The sequence below is a fragment of the Haplochromis burtoni genome, unplaced genomic scaffold (assembly GCF_018398535.1).
Source record: "Haplochromis burtoni strain Fernald_Lab_line unplaced genomic scaffold, NCSU_Asbu1 Contig_3, whole genome shotgun sequence".
Lineage (NCBI taxonomy): Eukaryota > Metazoa > Chordata > Actinopteri > Cichliformes > Cichlidae > Haplochromis > Haplochromis burtoni.
In genome coordinates this window covers 761923-787965 of record NW_024582364.1, presented here as the reverse complement: position 1 = coordinate 787965, position 26043 = coordinate 761923, and the positions used below count along the sequence as shown (strand labels likewise).

Genomic DNA, 26043 nt, shown 5'->3' with positions numbered 1-26043 from the left:
GCATGCACTGCTTGGGTGGCCCGAGGATGAGCGCCTATTGTTGCTGGAATTCAATAGGGCTGATTAGTAAAGAAAAGTGTGTGTGTGTGTGCATGTGTGTGAGAGCGGTGGGTGCGTGTGTGTGTGAGTGTGTGAGTGTAAAAACATGCACTGGCATGCGTGTCTGTGTGAAGCAGGGGGTGGTGTATGTGTTTCTACTTTTGCACTAAGCACAGCAGAGAAGAATGGGGGAATTAGCTGTAAAGCCAGTGAGAAAGCAGACTTCAGGGTGACATACCACACAAATCTGGGGAACTAGGATTGCTTCTCTTCACATCCACAGCAGCGCTTTTCCTCAAGAGAATAATTACAGTAAAGTGTAAACTGTATTTTAAAAGGATATCTTTTTTTGTTGGTTTGTTTGTTTGTTTTGTAAGAACTGATAGTTCTTGTTGGAAATCTGAAAATTAAACCCACCATAATCCAGAAATTGGCAGGAGACACAAATGCTGTTCAGTGATTTCTGTTAAGCCAACCTAACAGCCTCCTATCTCTAGCGCCACAGCTGAGATGTAAGAGTGGTGTTGATCTTCTGATCCAAGTCTTGAGGACTCTGGTCACCAGTCCATGCAGACAGCTGTGAGACTGTAGTGATATCCTCGACACCATCTTCTGCAAAAAATATCAACAATCAGAAATTAGTATTCCTTAATTACTACTATCTAATGGCTACTATGAACTTGTATATTCTCCTTGCGTCTACGGGTTGTCTCTAGGTACACTGGCATCCTCCCACAGTGCATGCTAGGGTAACTAGGTGGACTCCAATGATACATTAAGTGTTTTTTCTTCAGTCACCTTTCTCACTCACTGTGTTAATAGACTTTTCTGCATGTAATCATACTTGTTATTAATCCACAGCTCTCTTCCACAGCATGTCTTTTATCCTGTCTTCCTTCTCTCTCCCCAACCGTTTGCGCAGATGGCCGCCCCTCCCTGAGCCTGGTTCTGCCAGATTTTCTTCCTGTTAAAAGGGAGTTTTTCCTTCCCACTGTCACATAAGTGCTTGCTCATAGGGGGTCATATGATTGTTGGGTTTTTCTCTGAATGTATTATTGTAGGGTCTACCTTACAATATAAAGTGCCTTGAGGTGACTGTTGTTATGATTTGGTGCTGTATAAATAAAATTGAATTGCATTAGATTTTATTTGAAACATGTCATCTTTAACTTTTTGAAAATGAGCTTGTTTAGCATGTGGCTAAAACGTTTTCATCCTAACTCTAAAGGGGTGACAAGCACGATTGGTTTTTGAAGTCTGGTTTTGAAGATGAGTTTTTCACGAGTGTTGGTTCCAAAAATACCGGATGCGGTAAGGAAGGGCTGGTCTGAGTTGTTAGCCAGTAAGTACGTGCTTTCATACCTGTATTATGTAAAAATGGTATTACCGTAATTTACAAAATAGACTTAATTTTTCATTCAGCATCACATAAAATGAGTGATTGAACTGATAAAATCAACAGGAAAACCTTTATAGTGATTAAGACAGAAAGCTGCTCTCCCATAGACTTCTAAAGGTCCGGAGTTCTTTTTGCAACCACATCTATCGTCATCTGGTGGCCTTCAGGTGGAATGCCAATTTAAGGCGCTTCTACATTAGCTTCTGTTTTAAGACGCAGAAGCTAAGGGCTGTAGTCATCAGCAACCAGGTGACTCCTAAGAGGTCACTAACATTATTATTTCAAACTTACTCTGTAATAAAGTAAATATTATAACTTATGCAACCACAACTCACTCACCTTTACGAAATTACTTTATTAAATTACTATGATTGAGCTTTTTGTAGTTTTTTTATATATATTTGTGGCAATATTTTAGGTGTTATCAATATTTTTCCTTCAGCAAATGTTTAATGAATCGAAGAACATGTTGTTTCACTTATATACGTAGTTACTCACCCATCTGAAACAAAATGCTCCTTTAAGGCTTGAGTTTCTCTGCTGCTGCATGTATTTATATGTGTTCCTGCATAGTGATTGCACACTGTAGCAGACCGCTGCTCCGACGGAGTTCTTCTAATCATCTCTCACAGAAACAGAGGAAGAACGAGATCAATATTTACTGAAAACGCTCTTCAACATAACAAATGTGTTTGTAATCTATGCACCGTGTGTGTGCGTGTGTGTATTTGGTATACCTTGGCCGTGACCGGGCCCGTCGAGGGGTGGCAGGAGGAGGAGGAGGTGGAGGAATGCTAAGTTCCAGGCAATCATGCAGAGAGGCAGGAGGGCCCATATAGTGTAAACATGTTTTAAATAAACAGGAACCAGCGTAATGCCCTTTTAATTGATTCATTCTGTGCTTTGCTGTTTACAGAAGGGCCTAAATATGAGCCTCGTAAGGCAGAGGCCTTGTGTTTATAAGTGATTTGTTTGGTTCAAACAATAACAGTTTGAACGCCAAACGTAGTTGTGGATCAGCCCTGATGGGATGTGCTGTAGTACTCTCTGGCACAGCAATTTCTCTTATGTTTTTCATGTACTCTTTCTTTCTCTACATCACTTCCTTTGTGCATGTGTGTTTCTCCATTTTAGGGGAGAATAAAGGAGCTAAAGCAGCTCTCTACAGTGCCCCACTGTCTCCTCTTTGCAATTTGCAGGCGAGCCAGGGTATGCTGGTGCGTCTGTATGTGTGACTGAAGTTTAAATTGCAGCCACAGTGTAATGATATGGTGGCATGGCATTGAGGGGTACTCCAAAGGGAGGGCGGGGGTTGGTAATTAAACATATGCCGACACAGACACACACAGAGGGTGAGACGCGCACACACAGACACACACAGTGAGGCAGAGAAAGAGAGCAAAGCTAAACACATCCAAGTGGGGTAGTAAAAGCTAATGAAGGCTCAGCGCTAGGCTGGCACAGACAGCCATTTCATGTGGTGAAGAGGAGAAGAGGAGGAGGAGGACTGGGGCAGGCTGGGGAGCAATAAGGCAGAGCCTTACTCTACAGAAAGTTAGGCAAACCAGATGATAAACTATAATTGACACCATGCATGAGCGTGGTTTTTCAATATCGTTTGTCTCAGGGTCTGCCAAATCATTGTCTGTGCAATAGAAAAGGCAAACAATGGCATTAACACATTAACAATAAAACTAACACTCACGTGTAGGTAGCTTATGATGGAACTGAAGTAGTTAAGTGTCAGCTCAGGACCTTGGGGGGAAATCAAGACCTCGGTTAATGATAACAGGATAAATGATAAAAATGTTAGTAGCATAGAAGCAATACAAATACACAATAACATGTATCATTTGCCTTTTTAGACAATATCCAAATCATCGTGTCATTACGAGGAAAAAAAATGTTTGGTTCCATCTTTTGATAATAAACCAAAGTTTGCAGCAATGTTTCTCAAACACACTTCAGCGCTCACAGTGTGGCCAGCGATGTGGTTTCTTTAATGCTTTGTTTTGGGGTTTGTTTGTTTTTTAATGAAATTTGAGCTTCAACATTTTTTTTTTTAATTCGTTGCCTGTTCATCTGTCTTGCATATGCTAACTAGGGGTTTCTGTTTGTCTCAAACCAAAGTCTGTTGCTCGTTTTATTACAAACAAGACATCACTTAGCATAAGTCAGAGAAGGTTTGACAGGGACTACGTAACTATTTTGTTTTTTAAACAACAGAGAGAAAAAAATTATTTGAGCTTGGTGAGATTTACAAGCTTCGATGAAGAGCTCACTCTTAAGCTTTAATTCCTGAAATATTATCATTTTCTGCGGACTTGGAGCACTGGAAAGGAAATCTTTATCTCATTATCTGATTTCTTTTTCTTAAAACAAGTGATACAATCTGCTAGTTTGGTAACATGACTTCATCTGTCATCCTTTTGCAATTATCTCGCTGAACGGCCACATTTCTCTCTCTTTCGGGGAACTTAGTAAAACACGAAAATTAAGTTGCTATTCTGGAAACCTTCGCAGCGCATCCCTTTGCTGTGGTTTGGGAGAAGGCCGTAAAGCTCTGTGTGTAGGTTCAGTTTTTCTTTGAGAACTTTGGGGTCCACATGTTGTACCCTGCACTATACAAGCAAACATGCCTTCTCTGTTGGCTCCTGTAAAAAAAAAGGGAGAGAGAAAAAAACCCAAAACACTGGTGGGTTTTAAGGATTAATTTCAAAAGCACACTAACACATTTCTGTGCTATTCACGGTTTGTGGTTTCAATTGGTGTTCCCTTAAAGAGGTCGTATGGAGGCCTGCTGTATTTCAGTCTCTACAGTTTATATATAAAGAAAGTGATTGAATTCAGGAATAGAATTTATGGGCTAATTTCACAGTCATGGATAAAACTTTGTTTTAATCTCCCATTAAACTTTCAATGGACAGATTTACATTAAGATATAACCCTTATTTTGCAACCCCCAACCACCACCACCTCCTTTTTTTGTCAGATAGCTTCTCTACTTTCTGCAGTTTGCTTTAACTCTGGAAACTAATGAAAGCCAATAGGGGAATTGTGATGACAGAATGGCCCTGTGGACTTTTTACCAACCAAATAGAGAAGTTGGGGAACCGCAAGTTGCACTCTGTGACCTAACTTAAAGTATGTGTGAGGTTGTGGGTGTAAAGCCATGTAAATGACATTAATGATATTTCAGTACTGTATCTAAAGGCTATAATGCCTTTTACTTTCAAATTCTTCAAAATAGCTTCACATGTAGGGTGACAATATTTAGGATTTTCACACCAAGCATCACAATGAAGAAGAGAAGTGATTTAAATGACTCTGAAGGTGGCACGTGTGTGGTTTCAGACTTGTTGGTCTGAGTATTTCAGAAACTGCTGATCAACTGGGATTTTCCCGCACAAACATCTCTGGTGTTTACAGAGAATGGTGTAAAAAAAAAAAAAAGAGAGAGCATCAGTTCTCTGGGTGATAACGTCTTGTTGATGCCAGAGGAGAATAGCTAGAGTGCTTTGAGCTGATGGGAAGGCAACAGTAACTCCAATAACCACTCATTACAACCAATTCATAAGAGCATCTCTGAAAGCTGCAGAAGACCACACTTAACACCAGTCCTGTCAGCTAAGAAGAAGAACTGAGGCTACAGATCTCACAGGCTTACCAAAACTGGACAACAGAAGATTAGGAAAAACACTACCTGGTCCAATAAGCCTCAGTTTCTGCTTCAACATTCAAATGGTTGGATGAGAATTTGGCGTCAACAAAATGAAAGCATGGATCCGTTCTGCCTTGTACCAGCAGGTCAGGCTGGTGCTATAATGGTATGGGTGATATTTTCTTCACTCTGGGCCCCTTAATACCATCTGAACACTATTTAAACACCACAGCCCACCATGTTCATCCCTTTATAATCACAGTGTACTCATCTTCTGACAAACTCATACAAAACAAAAATAAACATTTATTCAAACTTGTAAAGCGTGATCCAGTGATGCAATTAGGGTGTTGCTTTTTTACAGTTTACATTAAACGTACAGGATGCCCACAGATGGGGTGTGGTCATATGTCAGGTTTAGCAGCTTAAACCACCCAGCCAAAGTCATTACAGGAACTAATCGTTCCTTTTAAAGCCAAACATCAAATCACCATTACCAGTTACCTGGCTACCACAAAAAGGCAGGGAGATAACCATTATGATATTCACAGGTGGATACCAGTGGATGCACGTGTTAAGTTTAGTTCTTTGGCCTCAAAACGGCTGTTAAAATGAAACCATTTGAATTTTAGCATAAAAATCTACTGGACTGTAAACAATAGTTTTCTGTTTGTTTGACTTATAAAGAATCTAGTAATAAAACTATCACATGAGAATGTAGTAGAAGCATAAAGTAGCATACCTGTAACTTGAATAAGTGCACTTAGTTCTGTGCCAACACTGTCATCAATCTTGGCTTTAGTTTATTTAAATATTTATCTTACTGAGTGTGCTGACTAGATTCTAGTGGATCTGTAATATTAGCCAGCAGTGTATATAACATACACTGCTGGCTAATCATTAACAAAAAGCCAGTTTTCTGTGCCCATAATAATGATTCTATTAATTGCATTTTTAACTTTAGGTATAAAAATGATAATTACATTAATGTACAGGCCGAAAACACATGCCCATAGTGTTACTGTAATTGCAGGTACTGCACGAACCACTGTTTACTTCTGAGCCAAAATAAATAAATAAAATTATTGCTGAAGAAACAGATATGCATTTGCGAGCAGTGGGGAAAAAATAGAACTTTGTCTGGCTGCACTCACAAGTTCAAAGGTGAGTGAAGTCCTCAGTGAATGACCCCAAAGCTTGAAATGATGTGGCTGAAGAGAAAATTTAGTACTTACTTTTTTAAAATAATGGCATGGAAAGAAAGAAAAAAAGGGTCACTGGCATTATTTACTGGATCTCCACATGCCAAGAATACGAACATGCTTTAATGAGTGAATGTTCCAGTTGCACGTTTAGCTCTCTGGCTTGAGAAGATTTAATTCCCTGCTGGATGCGCAGTGGGTTCAGTTATGGAACAGCACGTACCAACCCAAAGCTATGCTATGGAAAAGAAGAAAACCTGCATTCTAATACTGGATCTTGAGTCCTGTCAGCACTTTTATTTCAAATCCCACAGTTAGCTGTACCTGACTGCATGCTGTCAGTTCTGTTTGTAGTTATATTGCTCTCTGCTGGTCATGTTGTAAAATGCAATACAGACCCTATATATTTAGGGTTTTTATCTTAGAAAGATAAAAAAAGATGAAAACCATTTGATAAAACCACACATTACAGACATGATTATAGCAAATCACATGCCCACTACGAACTGCCTCATTGGTCAGTATTTCAGCATCACTATAGGGCTGACACAGAATTAAAGTCCGTTTCATATTTAGGGAAAAACTGACTAATGCTCGCCGACAGCTTACACCCAAATGCTAAACTTATTCTAAAGACCTAATTTCATATTAGTGTTAGGTTTGGCAAGGGTTACAGAATTATTATTGCTATTAATACCATACAAAAAAGAAAGAATATGAAAAAGTAGTTCAGTTTTTCCTTCTCTGTTTCTCTCGCTGCTTCTCTCCTCATCTGTCAGCCTTCCTGGGTGGTTTATAAGTGTGCTCAGCTCACGTACAGTATGCATGTGCATATTTATTTAGTCTGTATAGAGGAACAGAGCTACGGCCTCTGCCAATTTTCTTTACACTGAGAAAATATGCTTTTGGACGGGTGGAAAAAAGGGGAGCGGTTAAACAGTGACAGGGCCAACAGATACAAGACTGCGTTCTTCTTCGGATCAAACACCACCAACAATCGACGCTGTGAAGCCAGCACCTAAAAATGCCGCTGTGTCCTTTCGGCAACTGTGATCTTTGCGTGGCGTGACAGCGTTGAGGCCAACTTTGGTGTTTAAAAGAGGAGACTTGAACTCAAAAACCCAATTTTCAGTTTGTTTTTTTCTAGTGTTTTTCAGCCAAGTATTGAACCCTTATCAGTATGAACAAACAAATGTGGAACAGAGCTGGCTGCTTGAAGGGAAAGCCCACCCTGAAGTCTCTGCAACATGTGCGAGACATTCTCCGCAACAGTCACAAAGTCATGAGAAAAATCTGAATAAACACGCACAAAGGTATATGAAAATAACAAAAGCATAAAGCCACAGATGCTACTGTTTTGTTACATTATTTCACATTCCCGTGACCTAGCCTGTGTATAACAGGATGTGCATTTACAAGAGCTCATGCTCAGTTTTGGGACAGACACATGTGAAGTGATAAAACATCATCACCGAGTGAGTCAATTCAAAGAACATTTTAATGATGTGCACTGTCAGCTGGTTCATGGTTTATTTTGTAGTTTAAAGCTTGAAAAAGAGAAACAATGTGTTATAGCTTTAAATATATATGTTAAAAAGAAGAAAATGTGGATGAGGATGTGTGATACTTTACTAACCCCCCCAAATGTTTTTGTAATCAGGCAAAAATCACACCTTTGTGACAGTTTTTAGCTTTATGTAAATGATGAGGGCATACTTGGACTAAGTGCACACAGAGACAAGGTTTCTTTACATTTTTTCTTATCTTACTCGGTCCACTTGAGGCCACTGGGGAAGTGTTGAGCTGAGGACTATGGCTGTGAGAATGGATGGACTGACAGAGTAAGGGGAGGAAAAGGGGGAAGGAGAACTGCTTGGAAAGGAGAGGAGGGTCTAGAGGTTTAGGGGATGAGAGGGGAAAAAAAGGGAGGAGGGGAATACCACCCACTAAGCCAGTTGTGGAGAGGTTCTGGGGGTTGGGCTGCCCACAGGAAACAGTTGTGGCTCCATCCCAGGCCTCACACCAAGCAGCCCTGGGCCACCCAGTCATCAACAGACAGACCTACCAAATGGCCTGGATGCTCAACCGACAGGGATTTGTTTATTTTTCGTCCTTTGGTGGTGGGGGGGAAATTGTTCAGCGCAAGCTGTTTATTAGAGCTTTGATTTGTCATGTGTCAGCGTTCGCTCGTGGAGAATGTGTATACATAAGTCTAGCTTGTGTATAGTTAGGAGGTTTGAAAATTGAGAGGGTGTGGGCACGTAGTGGGGAGGCTAAGGGGCGAAAAAGAAAAGAGAAAAAAATGGGAAGCCTCCCACACTGAAGGCAAGGCTGAACTGCATTATGGGTCATTCTCCAGCTGTCCCTGATTGTTGATGTCACGGAGGACTGAAATGTTGTGCCTGGTTTGCAATGAGTGTGAGAAGAGAGGCAGCGTGTGGATAAACACTGGATTCTTGTGGTCGCAAGCATGAAATGCAATAGGCTAAATAGATCAGCTTTTAGCACATTTGGGGATCACTGTGGAATGATCAGGGATGTGTTCACGGACTGGAATATCTATAAATGTAATATTAAAAGAGGCCTGTTTGGTTTCAGTGATGTCATGATAATGCCCCTACCCTATTAAAAATAGCCTCCCACTGAAAAAAGCTGCAATTATATTTGTTTGCAGCATTTTTATTATATTTTGTACGGATGTGCCAAATCAATAGTCCAATATCGGCATGGCTGCCATTGGACTATGGAAAACAGGACTAAAGTCTGTACTTGTAATGTCTCTAAATTTGTTGTTTAGGTTTCATTGGTAATATTCCTATGATCTAAAAAGTATTTCAAAATTTAAAATAAAATCTTGCACAGAACAGTGTTTTATGTGATCTACATGTAAACAGTTGTTAGCCTGTTCATGTTAAGATAACAAAATCACTGTGTCATAGTGCAATGTTGTATTGCTGAAAGTCTAATTACTCCATAATGTGGCAAATGTGAATTCTGAGAAATGCATCGGTCTGTTTTCTGTCATTATTTTTAATGTCACATCTCATAGTGATCTGTAGCGAGTTAAACTCTAGGCTGCACTGCTATCAGGTTGCATTTGAAGCGAGTGGGAGTAGTCTGGACTTTCTACCAAATAAGTAGATACAGTCCTGTCAAAACTAACTACACTCCTACTCTTTCCAAAGGAATTATGAGAGTAAGTAACAGCCAGGTGCTGCCAATCAAATGCATGTGTCGTTAATTAAGCATCTGCAAGTGTGACCAAACTATGAAAATAGGGGTTTTGGTACTTTGCTGGTCTGGAGCATTCAGGTGTGTGTTAACACAATGTTACAATCTTCCCAAGAGCGGACATCTCAGGAAATTCATCCCAAGGTCAAGGTCATGCAATGCTCACAGAAACTGCAAAAAATCCAAAAGCTACATTTCAGACTTTACAGTCCTCCGTTAGGATGTTAAATGTTAAACTGCGATTAGAAAAATACTGAACAAATAAGGTTTGTCTGGAAGATTTGAAAGGGGAAAGTCTATTCTCTCTAAAAAGAACACAGCAACACGACTTTCCCAAAGTTGCATCTCAACAAACCACAGGGAGTTGTGGAACAATGTCTGTTGGACAGAAAAGACCAAAGTGGTGATTTTTGGTCATAATGCACACTGAAAACCAAACACAGCATATCAGGACAAACATCTCACAACAATTGCAATGCACAGTGATGGAGGGGTGATGAGTAAGGCTTGGTTTGCAGCCACAGGACTTGGGCAGTCACTAAATTGATCACGACCTCCTCTGTATTCTAGAGTCAAATGTGAAGCAATGACAAGCTAAAGGTTTGCCAAAATTACAGCATACAGCAGGACAATGATCCCAAACACAGCACCAAATCTACACGAGAATAGCAGAAAAAGAAAAGAACAAATGTGTTGCAATGACCCAGTCAAAGTCCAGCCTGATTAACTGATTAAGTGTGTAAGAAATGCCTGGGGGGGGGGGGAATGAACCAAAACAATGTTGTAAATCAAAGGGCTACAACTGATATGTGAGACAGATAAAGTCATGCAGAAATATATTGCTAAACCATTGCTGGTTGTATAATGATTTTATATCATGCTTATTTTCAGTTTCAGTTAAGGTTTAGAAAATAAAATTTAGTTGAGTTCAGGATAAATATCAGTGACGAGTATTTGGTAACTTTAACTTTAATTCTTACATTCCTTTATCATTAGCATTAGGTTTTAGGTTCTAGGTTCTTTATTATTTGTCACATGCATAGTTATACAAGTATAACACACAGTGAAATGTAGCCTGACACGCTCCTCGACATGTGCAAAAATTTGGGGGGGGGTGTAGAGGAAGAACATTATATATATATATATACACATATAGTATATACACTGGGTGAATGTGCAGTAGTAGCAGCAAGCAGGTGAATTCTGTACATTAATATGAATAGACATCTGACTATTTTACAGGATAGACAATATAAACATATTTAAAATTAAAGGAATTGAAATGTACATTGTGCCTTGGTTTAGTGTCTGGAAGAGTCCTGTCTCAGTCAATTATAGATGATGTGAGAGGGCGGGTGTGTGTGTTTAGGGCACGGATGGCTTGGGGATAGAAGCTCCTCTTGAGTCTCTCTGTCCTTGCCCGGAAGATGCGGAACCTTCTACCAGATTGCAGAAGTTGCTTCACTTACTATAGCCCACGGTTGTTTTTTATATATATATATACACACACATTTAAATCCCGTACTGTATGATGTGTATTTCTTGTAAACCACTTGTCTGTTAAAATAAATGTTACTAGCCTGCTTTTCTGCTTTTGTTTGCTTGCGTGAATAAAACACAACATTTCATTAAAGTCAGCAACATCTTATCGAGCTGGTCTGGTTGAATTAGTGTATCGAAGTTCTTTCATTTGCACAACTGTAGCGGTTCTTCCTAACTTGTCCGATGAGTGGCAGTGTAACATCAATTTAAATACCACCTATAAATCCGTAGAAGAAGAACGCCGGACTCTATGAAATGACGTAGACCAATCAGATTCTTAAATACTCGGAAATAACGCCAGTTTAAATTCTGGGCGCTGTTGAGTTTGGTACGGGTAAAAGGTAAGTGTGATTTTTATCTTGAAAGAAACTAAAAACAAACAAATGGAAACAACTGACGGTTTGGTTTTATCAAACTTTACGTTTCCATGAAAAGGCGGCATATTTTCACAGCGACGACAGCACAACTGGTAGAGAATGAGTTGGATACTTAATACGCTAACGTTACCTTCATTATTTTCAGCTTTTTAAGAAGGCGCTATCATGGAGAACAGCCTGTCCCGACTTCTCGTTGGACTCTCTGTCCAGATCAGCCGCAGTGATGGTGAGCTCATGTTGCATTAAATCCGTTCGTATTATGTGTTTTTGTACTTCCCGTGTGCGGTGAGTTTAACTCAGGCATGCTTTTTTATGTACGTGAACTAGGTCGAGTCCATTCGGCCACCGTGAAATCCGTTGACAAGTCCACAGTTATGGTTGAGTGGCATGAGAGGAACATGTGCCGTGGAAAGGGGGTCAGTAATGTCGTAACTGAGGTGATATCAACCAAGTATACATTAACATATCCTATATGCTGAGTCTGCTTCTTCTTCTGTGTTTTAGATTGATCTAAGTGAGTTATGTATACTCAATCCAGAGGTTTTGGACCCTATAACTTCAATCACAAGCTCAACTCCTGACCCACCGACTCGTGTTCCAGAAAAGGTGAGTGCTAGCCTACATTGTTTTTTCTCATAATTTATTACATTAACCTTGCTGTCAGTCACCAGATGACAGCAAGGTTAGATGATCCTGCTTCCTTGTGTAGCCTCTCCTGTGACATTAAGTTGACCTTTATTTCAGGTAAGGGTGCATGTGAGTTGAATTTGAATGTTCAGTAGAAGCCTTATGCTGTATGAGGTGTAATCCAAAAAGGAACTCAACTGTAGTTGTAAATGAACACTTCCTGTGAGCAAACCTGAAGCAATGCTCTACTCCACACGTTGATGACCTTAAGACAGTGGATTAATTCAAATTGAGCATTTTTGTTTGTTTTATAAGTGATAAACGCCAGATGATTTTTAAATACATCATCTGGATTTAAAAATCTCCCCCTGCTTTTATACTGTTTGATGTAACTACATACAGAATGATCTTCTAATAACTTATATTACACATAAGTACACGGTGCTTCTTATGAGGGAGTTAAGTGGCTGAGCATTATACAGTTTTCTTTCTGTTTTTATTCTGTAGAAATACGAGGGTCGACAGCGCTCCTCTAGGATTCCTGCACCTGCCTCCTGTATGTAAATATTGATTCTCTGTGTGTGTCAGGTGTAAATGTTAAGTACTCTTGCCTAATGGCTTCTTTCCTTCCAAAAGCTTCTACTACGGCAGTCACAAGAACTGAAGAGTCAGGTCGGCACGGCGTGCATGTTTTTTGTTAAAGCAAATCTGTCCTGTTTTGGTTATGGGTGCAAGGGCGAGGAGTGACAGTCCTGCAAGAGCTGAACTCTGCTCCCAGATTTTAGATGTACATTAGATTAATAATAACGCACAAGGGATGCAAATCAAACACACTTAGGTGTTGGGTGATTGTATATGCATATGCAGCAATGGTTTTTGGGTTTTTTTGTTTTTTTTTGGGGGGGGGGTGTTTTTTTTTGTTTTTTTTGTTGTTGTGTTTTTTGTCTCTTCGTCCTTAAATTCTGCCTGTTGAGAAATAAGATCGTGCTATAAAAAGGACCGCTGATTGTTATCACTGGTTGATCAGTTCATTGGAGAATAAACAGTGCATGTACAGTGGCCTCTAAGTTCTTTTTTTAGGACTTAGAACCATTTTAATGACCAGCACATTAGTGTTGTCATATCTTTGTTATTCACTTAAAACACACTTTTCTACCACTGTGGATGTCTAATTTGGTTGTTCTGTTTTCGGAAAAATAAGTGGTGAATTTACTGTTGGTGTCACTTGTGTTTTGCCAGACAGCCTCGTACAGCTTTTTTTTTTTTTTTTTTTTTTTTTTTTTTCTTCTTCTTACCTTTTTCTCCTCCATTATACCAGTAGTGGCTGTCTTAATCCAGATCAATAATGCTGGTAATAATCAGTCTGAATTGCATAAACTCATATTTCAGCAGTTTGACTTGGTTTTGTGTCACTTTCAGTTGCTACTCGGTCCCAGGCTCGGCAGACGTGTATGTTTCAGGCTCCAGGTTCTGTTCAAGGACCAGTCTCCGCTATAGAATCCTTTTCAACTAACCCAGAAACCATACATCCCGAGCCCCCACCATCACCAGTCCTCAAAAACTCTGGTTGGTTGTGATTTACTTATTCATTTAAAACAGAAAACAAAAAGATTTTTTAAAATGCATAACGCATTTTAAAAAATCATAACAGAGCCACATCCGTTTCATTTAACAACATGTTGTTGTTGGTGACCATGCCATATTCATTTGGTTATCTGCAGGGTACAAAGTCATATCATGTACCTGTTAAAATGTATTTGAAAAAGTTTCTGAGTACTTTAAATGTATGAAGAAATATTTTGGTCTTTTCCTTCTGTTAAATCTGAATTATATTTGTTTTTTGTCATCTAGTAATTCCGAATCAGCAGCGTAAAAAGAATGATACACAACCAGCGACTTTGCAGCCTTTTGTTTCTGAGGCCATAAAGCAAAATGATGAACCTGAGAAAATGCCTCCTCCATCCACAGTTAGAGGTATGTAACCCATTTTATTGGTATTAGGTGTTAACATCTCATTTATTTATTTCAGTGTGTGTGTGTATATTCAGTGTGTATATTGTTTGTTTGGTTTTTCACGTTTCAGGCAGGAGGAAATCTGTGGCTCCTGTGGAGTTGAACAAAGGCAATAAAAGGCTCTCTTGTGTTGTGAAGCCCCCAGATATGCAAACCAAGAGGGGAAAGGTGAAAGATTTCTTCAACCATTATTCTTTTCTTTTTTTTTTTTTTAAATGTAAATTGTTTTAAACATGAGCAAAACTACTCCTCATTTTGTTACAGTACCTTTTGTTTGCTTGTCTTTATAGTTTCTGGAAGGTTCCCGGCCCAACCAGAAGTTCTTTGAGATGATTCAGGATTTCAGAGCGACTTTGGAAATCACACCCTTATCAACTACTGAAACGGTAGGTTTGAAGATGGACTTACAATGTTCCATCCAGAAAGTTTTATTGTAGCTTTGCAAACTGTAGCACAGTCATTTCTCTGCACATCTCTTGCCTTTTTTTAAGATTGAGCCCCAAAGGATTTGTGTGTGTGTTCGCAAGCGGCCCTTTAACAAGCAGGGTAGGTCAGGAATAATTTGTAGATTCTCTATTCTATCATCTGAATATAAAGGAGTAATTGAGGGAGAGAAAACAGTTGCCATGTTTATACACTAACTCCGATACTCTTGTGTATTGTAGAGATTAATAAAAAGGAGATTGATGTGGTGTCTGTACCTGGGAAAGGTGCGTTACTGGTCCATGAGCCAAAACACAAGGTGGACCTCACCAAGTACTTGGACAATCAAGTCTTCCACTTTGACTACTCCTTTGATGAGACCGCCACCAATGAACTTGTCTACAAGTAACTACCTAATTTTTCCTTTAAACCAACAGTGGCTCTGATTGTACATTTTCTAACTTAGCTTTTTCAACTGGGACATTAACCAGTACAATGGAGACTTGATGTATACTTTTATACATGCTGTAATTTTCCTGTTAATGTTATGATGACTAAAATTCTGATTTTCCTTTTAGGTTCACAGCTAAACCTTTAGTCCAGTCCATTTTTGAAGGTGGTATGGCAACATGTTTTGCCTATGGCCAGACAGGAAGTGGTAAGACTCATGTAAGTCTCCCCTTGATCTAAGACTTTGAGGGTTTTTTGTTTTTGTTTGTTTTGTTTGTTTTTGTTTTTTGGTGGTTGAAGCACAATTTTGCAAATGTGGAATTTATTCAAAGTCTTTATTTGTTTTTAAGACAATGGGAGGTGATTTCACAGGGAAGCAGCAGAACAGTGCTAAAGGCATCTACGGATTAGCAGGTAGGACCTTAAATGAAACAACTGGATTTTGTACAAAAAACAGACTTTGTCATAATTTGAGTCTATTCACTTCTAGCCCAGGATGTTTTTGCCTACCTCCACCACAGGAGGTATGCTAATTTGGATCTCGCTGCCTACGTCAGCTTCTTTGAGATTTATAATGGCAAGGTAGGAAGACGTGAAGGGAACACCCTTCACTCAGAAGATATCTATTGAATCCACGTGTTCAATTAATCCATATAGCAAACTAGACTTTATTTATTTTATTTATTTATTTATTTTTATTTAGGTGTATGACCTGCTGCATAAGAAGGCCAAGCTGCGTGTTTTGGAAGATGAACGACAACAGGTTCAGGTGGTCGGCCTCGAAGAGGTCTATGTGACCTCAGCAGAGGAGGTCATCAAGATGATACAGATTGGCAGTTCATGCAGGTAGTTTAGTATCAAGAATGTTTTGATGTTTCCTTGTGCATTTTTCTTTGTGGCTGAAAGAGCACAAAAACGTATTAATTACCCATTAGTGTAGGTAGGCAAACTCTAAGTTAGAATCTCACTGTCTTTTCCAGAACGTCGGGCCAAACCTCAGCCAATGCCAACTCATCCCGCTCTCATGCAATCCTTCAAATTGTTCTTCGGCGCAATGACCGTGCTACCACGCTGCACGGCAAGTTTTCACTGGTCGATTTGGCTGGCAATGAGCGTGGTACAGATGTCAGCAGCAATGACCGGAGTACTTTAGTTGAAACTGCCGAGATCAACCGCAGCCTTCTGGCTCTCAAGGTAAGCGATGGCTGATTAAAAGGCAGAAGTACTCTGTTTTCTCTCCATTAAATATGTATGCACAGCAACTCAAAACGCTGGTGTTTCCTCTCTTGTATCCTGTAGGAGTGTATCCGTTCACTGGGAAAGAACAGTGATCACATTCCTTTCCGAATGAGCACTTTGACCAAAGTCCTCAGGGATTCTTTCATTGGAGAGAAGTCCAGGACCTGCATGGTATGTTACCACACCAAATTTGACTTCCTCTCAGCATTGGATATTTTGAAATCCACATCAAATAAATTTTTTTCTTTGTTTCACAGATTGCTATGGTGTCTCCAGGTATGACCTCATGTGAATATACAATGAACACATTGCGCTATGCTGACAGGTATGTATTTAGCATATGAAGCTCTGAATCTGTGGGCTTGTTTTTTTTTGGGTTTTTTTCTAATGGGAATTCTCAGTCGCCTTATTGTATGATGAAGCTTGAAACATTTTCTGCAGAGTGAAGGAACTTAATGGCAATTCCAAAGCCAGTGAAGCACCTAAGACACAGGAGCCAATGAATAGCTCCTCAGAAGAGGTAAGCTTGCACAGCATGAATCCAGTTATAACCTGTGTGGAAGTTTCTCAGATTTAACTTGTCACTCTTTTTGTGATGTAGGAATCAGTTTTGGATACCGGTGTGTATGATGCCATATCTCAGGTGGCTGAGCTGGAGGAGAAAGTTTATTCAGAGCTCAAGGTAGAGTTTTCCTAACTTTGTATGTTTTTTCCCAGGATTCAAGTTACAATGTCATTTTATTTTTTTTAAATTAGTAATTTCGCCTATTTTTTTATTTTTTATTTTTTTCTACTCAGAGGGGAGGTGACCTCATACAAGAAATGGGCCAAATCTCATACAACATCGAGGAAGGACTCCCCAATCTGGTTGATCATTCCAAAAAGTTATTGGGTTTGTACCAACCAAAATATTGCTTGATTTGTTTTGTTAATGTAATGCTCATTACACAAAACTTTACCCCTTCTAACACAGCTCCAGCCTTTTTTCTTTTGTTTGTTTTTTTTGTTTTAAGAGAGAGATGAGTGACAGTCCTGCAAGAGCTGAACTCTGCTCCCAGATTTTAGATGTACATTAGATTAATAATAACGCACAAGGGATGCAAATCAAACACACTTAGGTGTTGGGTGATTGTATATGCATATGCAGCAATGGTTTTTGGGTTTTTTTGTTTTTTTTGGGGGGGGGGTGTGTGTTTTTGTTTTTTGTTTTTTTGTTGTTGTTTTTTGTCTCTTCGTCCTTAAATTCTGCCTGTTGAGAAATAAGATCGTGCTATAAAAAGGACCGCTGATTGTTATCACTGGTTGATCAGTTCATTGGAGAATAAACAGTGCATGTACAGTGGCCTCTAAGTTCTTTTTTTAGGACTTAGAACCATTTTAATGACCAGCACATTAGTGTTGTCATATCTTTGTTATTCACTTAAAACACACTTTTCTACCACTGTGGATGTCTAATTTGGTTGTTCTGTTTTTAGAAAAATAAGTGGTGAATTTACTGTTGGTGTCACTTGTGTTTTGCCACACAGCTTTTTTTTCTTTTTTTTTTTTTTTTTTTCTTCTTCTTCTTACCTTTTTCTCCTCCATTTTACCAGTAGTGGCTGTCTTAATCCAGATCAATAATGCTGGTAATAATCAGTCTGAATTTCATAAACTCATATTTCAGCAGTTTGACTTGGTTTTGTGTCACTTTCAGTTGCTACTCGGTCCCAGGCTCGGCAGACGTGTATGTTTCAGGCCCCAGGTTCTGTTCAAGGACCAGTCTCAGCAACAGAATCCCTTTCAGCTAACCCAGAAACCATACATCCCGAGCCCCCACCATCATCAGTCCTCAAAAACTCTGGTTGGTTGTGATTTACTTATTCATTTAAAACAGAAAACAAAAAGATTTTTTAAAATGCATAACGCATTTTAAAAAATCATAACAGAGCCACATCCGTTTCATTTAACAACATGTTGTTGTTGGTGACCATGCCATATTCATTTGGTTATCTGCAGGGTACAAAGTCATATCATGTACCTGTTAAAATGTATTTGAAAAAGTTTCTGAGTACTTTAAATGTATGAAGAAATATTTTGGTCTTTTCCTTCTGTTAAATCTGAATTATATTTGTTTTTTGTCATCTAGTAATTCCGAATCAGCAGCGTAAAAAGAATGATACACAACCAGCGACTTTGCAGCCTTTTGTTTCTGAGGCCATAAAGCAAAATGATGAACCTGAGAAAATGCCTCCTCCATCCACAGTTAGAGGTATGTAACCCATTTTATTGGTATTAGGTGTTAACATCTCATTTATTTATTTCAGTGTGTGTGTGTGTATATTCAGTGTGTATATTGTTTGTTTGGTTTTTCACGTTTCAGGCAGGAGGAAATCTGTGGCTCCTGTGGAGTTGAACAAAGGCAATAAAAGGCTCTCTTGTGTTGTAAAGCCCCCAGATATGCAAACCAAGAGGGGAAAGGTGAAAGATTTCTTCAACCATTATTCTTTTCTTTATTTTTTTTATTTTATAATGCAAATTGTTTTAAAAATGAGCAAAACTACTCCTCATTTTGTTACAGTACCTTTTGTTTGCTTGTCTTTATAGTTTCTGGAAGGTTCCCAGCCCAACCAGAAGTTCTTTGAGATGATTCAGGATTTCAGAGCGACTTTGGAAATCACACCCTTATCAACTACTGAAACGGTAGGTTTGAACATGGACTTACAATGTTCCATCCAGAAAGTTTTATTGTAGCTTTGCAAACTGTAGCACAGTCATTTCTCTGCACATCTCTTGCCTTTTTTAAGATTGAGCCCCAAAGGATTTGTGTGTGCGTTCGCAAGCGGCCCTTTAACAAGCAGGGTAGGTCAGGAATAATTTGTAGATTCTCTATTCTATCATCTGAATATAAAGGAGTAATTGAGGGAGAGAAAACAGTTGCCATGTTTATACACTAACTCCGATACTCTTGTGTATTGTAGAGATTAATAAAAAGGAGATTGATGTGGTGTCTGTACCTGGGAAAGGTGCGTTACTGGTCCATGAGCCAAAACACAAGGTGGACCTCACCAAGTACTTGGACAATCAAGTCTTCCACTTTGACTACTCCTTTGATGAGACCGCCACCAATGAACTTGTCTACAAGTAACTACCTAATTTTTCCTTTAAACCAACAGTGGCTCTGATTGTACATTTTCTAACTTAGCTTTTTCAACTGGGACATTAACCAGTACAATGGAGACTTGATGTATACTTTTATACATGCTGTAATTTTCCTGTTAATGTTATGATGACTAAAATTCTGATTTTCCTTTTAGGTTCACAGCTAAACCTTTAGTCCAGTCCATTTTTGAAGGTGGTATGGCAACATGTTTTGCCTATGGCCAGACAGGAAGTGGTAAGACTCATGTAAGTCTCCCCTTGATCTAAGACTTTGAGGGTTTTTTGTTGTTTGTTTGTTTGTTTGTTTTTGTTTTTTGGTGGTTGAAGCACAATTTTGCAAATGTGGAATTTATTCAAAGTCTTTATTTGTTTTTAAGACAATGGGAGGTGATTTCACAGGGAAGCAGCAGAACAGTGCTAAAGGCATCTACGGATTAGCAGGTAGGACCTTAAATGAAACAACTGGATTTTGTACAAAAAACAGACTTTGTCATAATTTGAGTCTATTCACTTCTAGCCCAGGATGTTTTTGCCTACCTCCACCACAGGAGGTATGCTAATTTGGATCTCGCTGCCTACGTCAGCTTCTTTGAGATTTATAATGGCAAGGTAGGAAGACGTGAAGGGAACACCCTTCACTCAGAAGATATCTATTGAATCCACGTGTTCAATTAATCCATATAGCAAACTAGACTTTATTTATTTTTTATTTATTTATTTATTTTTATTTAGGTGTATGACCTGCTGCATAAGAAGGCCAAGCTGCGTGTTTTGGAAGATGAACGACAACAGGTTCAGGTGGTCGGCCTCGAAGAGGTCTATGTGACCTCAGCAGAGGAGGTCATCAAGATGATACAGATTGGCAGTTCATGCAGGTAGTTTAGTATCAAGAATGTGTTTGATGTTTCCTTGTGCATTTTTCTTTGTGGCTGAAAGAGCACAAAAACGTATTAATTACCCATTAGTGTAGGTAGGCAAACTCTAAGTTAGAATCTCACTGTCTTTTCCAGAACGTCGGGCCAAACCTCAGCCAATGCCAACTCATCCCGCTCTCATGCAATCCTTCAAATTGTTCTTCGGCGCAATGACCGTGCTACCACGCTGCACGGCAAGTTTTCACTGGTCGATTTGGCTGGCAATGAGCGTGGTACAGATGTCAGCAGCAATGACCGGAGTACTTTAGTTGAAACTGCCGAGATCAACCGCAGCCTTCTGGCTCTCAAGGTAAGCGATGGCTGATTAAAAGGCAGAAGTACTCTGTTTTCTCTCCATTAAATATGTATGCACAGCAACTCAAAACGCTGGTGTTTCCTCTCTTGTATCCTGTAGGAGTGTATCCGTTCACTGGGAAAGAACAGTGATCACATTCCTTTCCGAATGAGCACTTTGACCAAAGTCCTCAGGGATTCTTTCATTGGAGAGAAGTCCAGGACCTGCATGGTATGTTACCACACCAAATTTGACTTCCTCTCAGCATTGGATATTTTGAAATCCACATCAAATAAATTTTTTTCTTTGTTTCACAGATTGCTATGGTGTCTCCAGGTATGACCTCATGTGAATATACAATGAACACATTGCGCTATGCTGACAGGTATGTATTTAGCATATGAAGCTCTGAATCTGTGGGCTTGTTTTGTTTTTTTTTCTAATGGGAATTCTCAGTCGCCTTATTGTATGATGAAGCTTGAAACATTTTCTGCAGAGTGAAGGAACTTAATGGCAATTCCAAAGCCAGTGAAGCACCTAAGACACAGGAGCCAATGAATAGCTCCTCAGAAGAGGTAAGCTTGCACAGCATGAATCCAGTTATAACCTGTGTGGAAGTTTCTCAGATTTAACTTGTCACTCTTTTTGTGATGTAGGAATCAGTTTTGGATACCGGTGTGTATGATGCCATATCTCAGGTGGCTGAGCTGGAGGAGAAAGTTTATTCAGAGCTCAAGGTAGAGTTTTCCTAACTTTGTATGTTTTTTTCCCAGGATTCAAGTTACAATGTCATTTTATTTTTTTTAAATTAGTAATTTCGCCTATTTTTTTATTTTTTATTTTTTTCTACTCAGAGGGGAGGTGACCTCATACAAGAAATGGGCCAAATCTCATACAACATCGAGGAAGGACTCCCCAATCTGGTTGATCATTCCAAAAAGTTATTGGGTTTGTACCAACCAAAATATTGCTTGATTTGTTTTGTTAATGTAATGCTCATTACACAAAACTTTACCCCTTCTAACACAGCTCCAGCCTTTTTTCTTTTGTTTGTTTTTTTTGTTTTAAATAAAGGTGTAGACTCTGTCTTAAAATTCTATTCTTTTTAATGGCCACCAGGGGGCAATACCTAGGGCTTGTAAAAAGAATTTTGTTACTATAGAAAGAAAAACAGTTTCCAAATGTGACCTCTCTAAACACTTTCCTGCTGTATTTAGTCATTATTTTCAGGGTGAGATTGGGAGAAAAATGCATAAGAATGCAAACAGTCATCTTGTTTTGTCAAAATTAAATGTATAGCCTGACAAAGGATTTACTTTGGTGTGCTTTACATTCATTTGTTTCATCCACAGAGACAGTGATGGCTTTGCAGTCTGCTGTGGATCAGGAGCGATCAGCGAGGCTGAATCACTAAATCAAGCAGAAAACCTTCTCTTCTGAGTAACAAGCTGTTTTATTAGAAAATTGTGTTTTGTTCTTACTATATTTGTTTCATTGTATTAACTTCTGTGTATTCAATAAAATGTTTTTGAACACTATTCATTAAATATGTGATTTTATATATTTTAGGCAGACAGCTCATTTCTAGTGCAGAATTGGATACGTGTACATTAAAAAATCGAGACAAGTTTTGGAGGGCTCATTCTTGATGGAATTGGTCATTGAAGTTGTCTATGCACCTCATTAAATAAATTATACCACCACTAAGAATGCAGTATGATTTCTTTTCTGCATCATAGGTGAACATAGTTCACCTCTTTCAAAACTATGATTCAGATTTGAAATTTCAACAGAATTGATTTATTCTTGGTCAGATGTGGCTCTGTATAAATAATTGAATGACTAAGTTGATGGTTTCTGTTTGTTTTTGTGTTTTTTTTTTCTTTTTTTTCTTTTCTTTTTGTAAAGCAAATAGCTGCTATAGAATATTTTGCTTCTATTATTTGACTTGGTCCCTTTGAGGGAAGGCTAACTTAAAATCAATATAACATTTTGATGGCCCCTATCCTATAATGAGACTTTGATCTCAAAAGGGGGAATGATGGTGCTCAATGACTCCATGAATTTTGCCAGTGTAAGTGTTGATCATGTGTTGTGGCCTTAGTAAGGCAAGGCAAGTTTATTTGTATAGCACAATTCAACAACAATGTGATTCAAAGTGCTTTACAGATACATTAGAAACAAAAACAAATAAAAAGCATGATTTAAAATTGATTAAAACAAGCAAACAAACAAACAAAACAGTATATAAAATCAGAACAATAGATAAAATCAGTAGTTAAATGTAAGTTTTGAAATTTAAGCTTAAAAGTGTGGATTTGGTGCTTTATTCAAATGCAGCTGAGAACAGGTGAGTCTTCAACCTGGATTTAAATAAACTGAGTGTTTCAGCTGATCTGAGGCTTTCTGGGAGTTTGTTCCAGATATAAGGAGCATAAAAGCTGAATGCAGCTTCTCCGTGTCTGGTTCTGACTCTGGGAACTGATAAAAGACCGGATCCAGATGACCTGAGGGATCTGGAAGGTTCATACTGGGTCAGGAGGTCACTGATGTATTTTGGTCCTAAACCATTCAGAGCTTTATAGACCAGCATCAGAACTTTAAAGTCTATCCTCTGACGGACAGGCAGCCAGTGTAAAGACCTCAGAGCTGGACTGATGTGGTCCACTTTTTTGGTCTTAGTGAGGACTCGAGCAGCAGAGTTCTGAATGAGCTGTAGTTGTCTGACTGATTTTTTAGGTAGACCTGTAAAGATGCTGTTACAGTAATCAAGCCTACTAAAGATGAATGCATGGACTAGTTTTTCCAGGTCCTGTTGAGACATCAGATCTTTTATCCTTGAAATATTCTTGAGGTGATAGTAAGCTGACTTTGTTATTGTCTTAATGTGTTTTTCTAAGTTTAGGTCTGCATCCATCACTACACCCAAATTTCTCGCCTGGTTTGTGGTTTTTAGGTGTATAGATTGAAGTTCTCTGGTGACCTGTAATCGTTTTTCTTTGGCGCCAAAGACTATTACCTCAGTTTTGTTTTTGTTTAGCTGGAGAAAATTGTGGCACAACCAGTCATTAATTTCCTCAATGCATTTACCAGAGCGCCTCGGTCTCCTGGTGACATTGTGATATATATTTGTGTGTCATCTGCATAGCTATGATAGTTTATTTTGTTGTTCTTTATAATCTGTGCCAGTGGGAGCATGTAAATGTTAAACAGAAGGGGTCCCAAGATGGAACCTTGGGGAACTCCACATGTGATACTTGTCTGCTCAGATGTGAAGTTACCTATTGATACAAAGTATTTCCTGTTTTCTAAGTATGTTTTGAACCAGTTTAGTACAGTTCCTGAAAGACCTGCCCAGTTCTCCAGTCGTTTGAGTAATATTTGTGGTCAACTGTATCAAATGCTGCACTGAGATCCAGTAAAACTAAGACTGACATTTTTCCACTGTCTGTATTCAGACATATGTCATTGAACACTTTGGTCAGAGCGGTTTCAGTGCTGTGGTTCTGTCTAAAACCTGACTGGAAGGCATCGTAGCAGTTATTCTGTTTAAGAAGTAATTGAGCTGTTGAGAAACTGCTTTTTCAATGATCTTACTTAAAAATGGGAGATTTGAGATCGGCCTGTAGTTGTTCATTTGTGTCTTGTCAAGATTGTCCTTTTTCAGTATAGGTTTGATTACAGCAGTTTTTAGTGGTTCTGGAAACACACCTGATAATAAAGAAAAGTTGACGATCTGTAACAGGTCTGACTCTAAAGTCTTTGAGACCTTTTTGAAAAAACTTGTTGGCAGGACATCTAAACAGCAGGAGGAGGAGTTCAGTTGACCTAAGATGTCCTCCAGGTCTTTGCTGTTAATAGGTGAAACTGTTTCATGGTGTTTAAACAGTTTTTCGGTGGACACAGTACATATCTGGATCTGCTGTTGATGTACCAATTGCTTGTCTAATTTTTTGGATTTTTTCTGTGAAGAATTTGGCAAAGTCATTGCAGGCCATGGTCGAATGAAGTTCAGCTGCCACTGACACAGGAGGGTTTGTTAGCCTGTCAACTGTAGAAAATAAGACCCGAGCATTATGCTGTTTTTAGTGATGATGTCAGAGAAGTAGGACCTCCTTGCATTCCTCAGTTGTAAATTATAATTGTGAAGTTTCTCTTTATAAATGTCATAATGAACCTGGAGGTTTGTTTTTCTCCATCTGCGCTCAGCTTTCCTACACTCTCTTTTTTCATTTTTCACCAGTGTGGAGTTTCTCCATGGAGACTTTTTCCTTCCAGAGATAACCTTCACCTTAATGGGAGCAATAGTGTCCATTACATTTAACATGTTAGCATTGAAGCTATTGACGAGCTCATTGACTGACCCTCTGGACAGGTCAGGTGTTAATGGGAAGACCTGGTTAAAAATTGCACTACTGTGTTCAGTTATACACCGTTTTGTGATCACTGTTGTTGATATATTTATGTGGGCTGAGATTTTACTTTCAAAGAAAACACAGTAATGATCAGACAGGCCCACATCAGACACAGTAACCTTTGAAATGCTCAGGCCTTTGGAGATCAGTAGGTCAAGAGTGTGTCCTCTATTATGTGTGGCCTCTGTTACATGCTGAGTCAGCCCAAAGTTGCCCAGAGTGTTACTCAGGTCTTTAGTCCCTTTGTCCTGAGGGTTGTCCACATGAATGTTAAAATCCCCAACAATAATTACACAGTCAAAATCAACACAGATCACAGACAGCAGTTCACTGAGGTCATTAAAAAAGTCTGTGCAGTATTTGGGAGGCCTGTAAACATTAAGAAACACAACTTTGGATGGGGCCTTCAGCTGTAAAGCCACATATTCAAAAGACTGAAAACTTCCAGGAGATAGCTGCTTACATTGAAATGATTCATTAAATAAGACAGCAACCCCTCCTCCTCTCCTGCTCACCCTGGCCTCACTGATAAAACTGTAGTTAGGAGGGGTCGTCTCGATGAGAACAGCTCCACTGTTACTTTGGTCCAACCAAGTTTCAGTTAAAAACATAAAATCAAGGCTGTGCTCAGTGATTAAATCATTAATTAAAAATGTTTTCCCAGCTAAAGATCTAACGTTTAATAAAGCCAACTTAAGTGTTTTAGAGGTATTACTTGTCCCCTCGTGTTTGGGAGCAGTCTGTGGCACACAAGGTATGTTTACTATATTTAAAGATCTTTTAGAGTGCAGCTCTCTGTGTTTTGACCAGGCCACATGTCTCCTGTCACCTAAAAGTACAGAAATTTTAAAACCTTCTAGTAAACAGGGTCCCAGCTTCTCCTGGGAAAAGTCACCACTGCCATAATCCTCGCAGCCCGGACCCTCCACACATCACACATCAGACTGCGGAGACAGGGCATGAAGGTGGTAAGGAGGAACTAAGGGGGGCGAGGCTGGGCAATGTGACTTCGATTGCTCTGTTGAGGGTGGGGCTCGATGGCGAACCTTTGGCTGCTCTGGTGGGGGGTTTATGGGGG

General features: G+C 39.2%; 2 protein-coding genes across 2 annotated transcripts; both read left to right on the top strand.

The window, feature by feature from the left end:
• Positions 1-11333: 11333 nt before the first annotated feature.
• On the top strand, positions 11334-17226 carry LOC102288911 (kinesin-like protein KIF2C). The gene is made up of 22 exons (XM_042220424.1): positions 11334-11415; positions 11597-11677; positions 11779-11867; positions 11956-12057; positions 12586-12634; positions 12715-12750; positions 13498-13644; positions 13930-14052; positions 14162-14259; positions 14382-14477; positions 14583-14637; positions 14757-14919; positions 15093-15183; positions 15315-15378; positions 15455-15546; positions 15668-15810; positions 15945-16158; positions 16264-16374; positions 16461-16528; positions 16645-16723; positions 16805-16885; positions 17002-17226. The coding sequence occupies exons 2-22, from the start codon at positions 11617-11619 to the stop codon at positions 17224-17226; spliced, it is 2187 nt and encodes a 728-aa protein (XP_042076358.1). The 5' UTR covers positions 11334-11415; positions 11597-11616.
• Positions 17227-17793: 567 nt separating this feature from the next.
• On the top strand, positions 17794-22346 carry LOC121814203 (kinesin-like protein KIF2C). Its single transcript, XM_042218974.1, has 17 exons — positions 17794-18043; positions 18329-18451; positions 18563-18660; positions 18787-18882; positions 18987-19041; positions 19161-19323; positions 19497-19587; positions 19719-19782; positions 19859-19950; positions 20074-20216; positions 20352-20565; positions 20671-20781; positions 20868-20935; positions 21047-21125; positions 21207-21287; positions 21405-21498; positions 21903-22346. The coding sequence occupies exons 1-17, from the start codon at positions 17929-17931 to the stop codon at positions 21962-21964; spliced, it is 1749 nt and encodes a 582-aa protein (XP_042074908.1). The 5' UTR covers positions 17794-17928; the 3' UTR covers positions 21965-22346.
• The last annotated feature ends 3697 nt before the right edge of the window (positions 22347-26043 follow it).

Coding starts and splice junctions, on each gene's coding strand:
- LOC102288911 (XM_042220424.1), top strand. CDS start 11,617: ATGGAGAACAGCCTGTCCCGACTTCTCGTTGGACTCTCTGTCCAGATC. Junction 16,724..16,804: donor TGAATAGCTCCTCAGAAGAG/GTAAGCTTGCAC, acceptor TTTGTGATGTAG/GAATCAGTTTTGGATACCGG. Junction 16,886..17,001: donor AAGTTTATTCAGAGCTCAAG/GTAGAGTTTTCC, acceptor TTTTCTACTCAG/AGGGGAGGTGACCTCATACA.
- LOC121814203 (XM_042218974.1), top strand. CDS start 17,929: ATGTTTCAGGCCCCAGGTTCTGTTCAAGGACCAGTCTCAGCAACAGAA. Junction 18,883..18,986: donor CCTTATCAACTACTGAAACG/GTAGGTTTGAAC, acceptor GCCTTTTTTAAG/ATTGAGCCCCAAAGGATTTG. Junction 19,324..19,496: donor ACCAATGAACTTGTCTACAA/GTAACTACCTAA, acceptor TTTTCCTTTTAG/GTTCACAGCTAAACCTTTAG.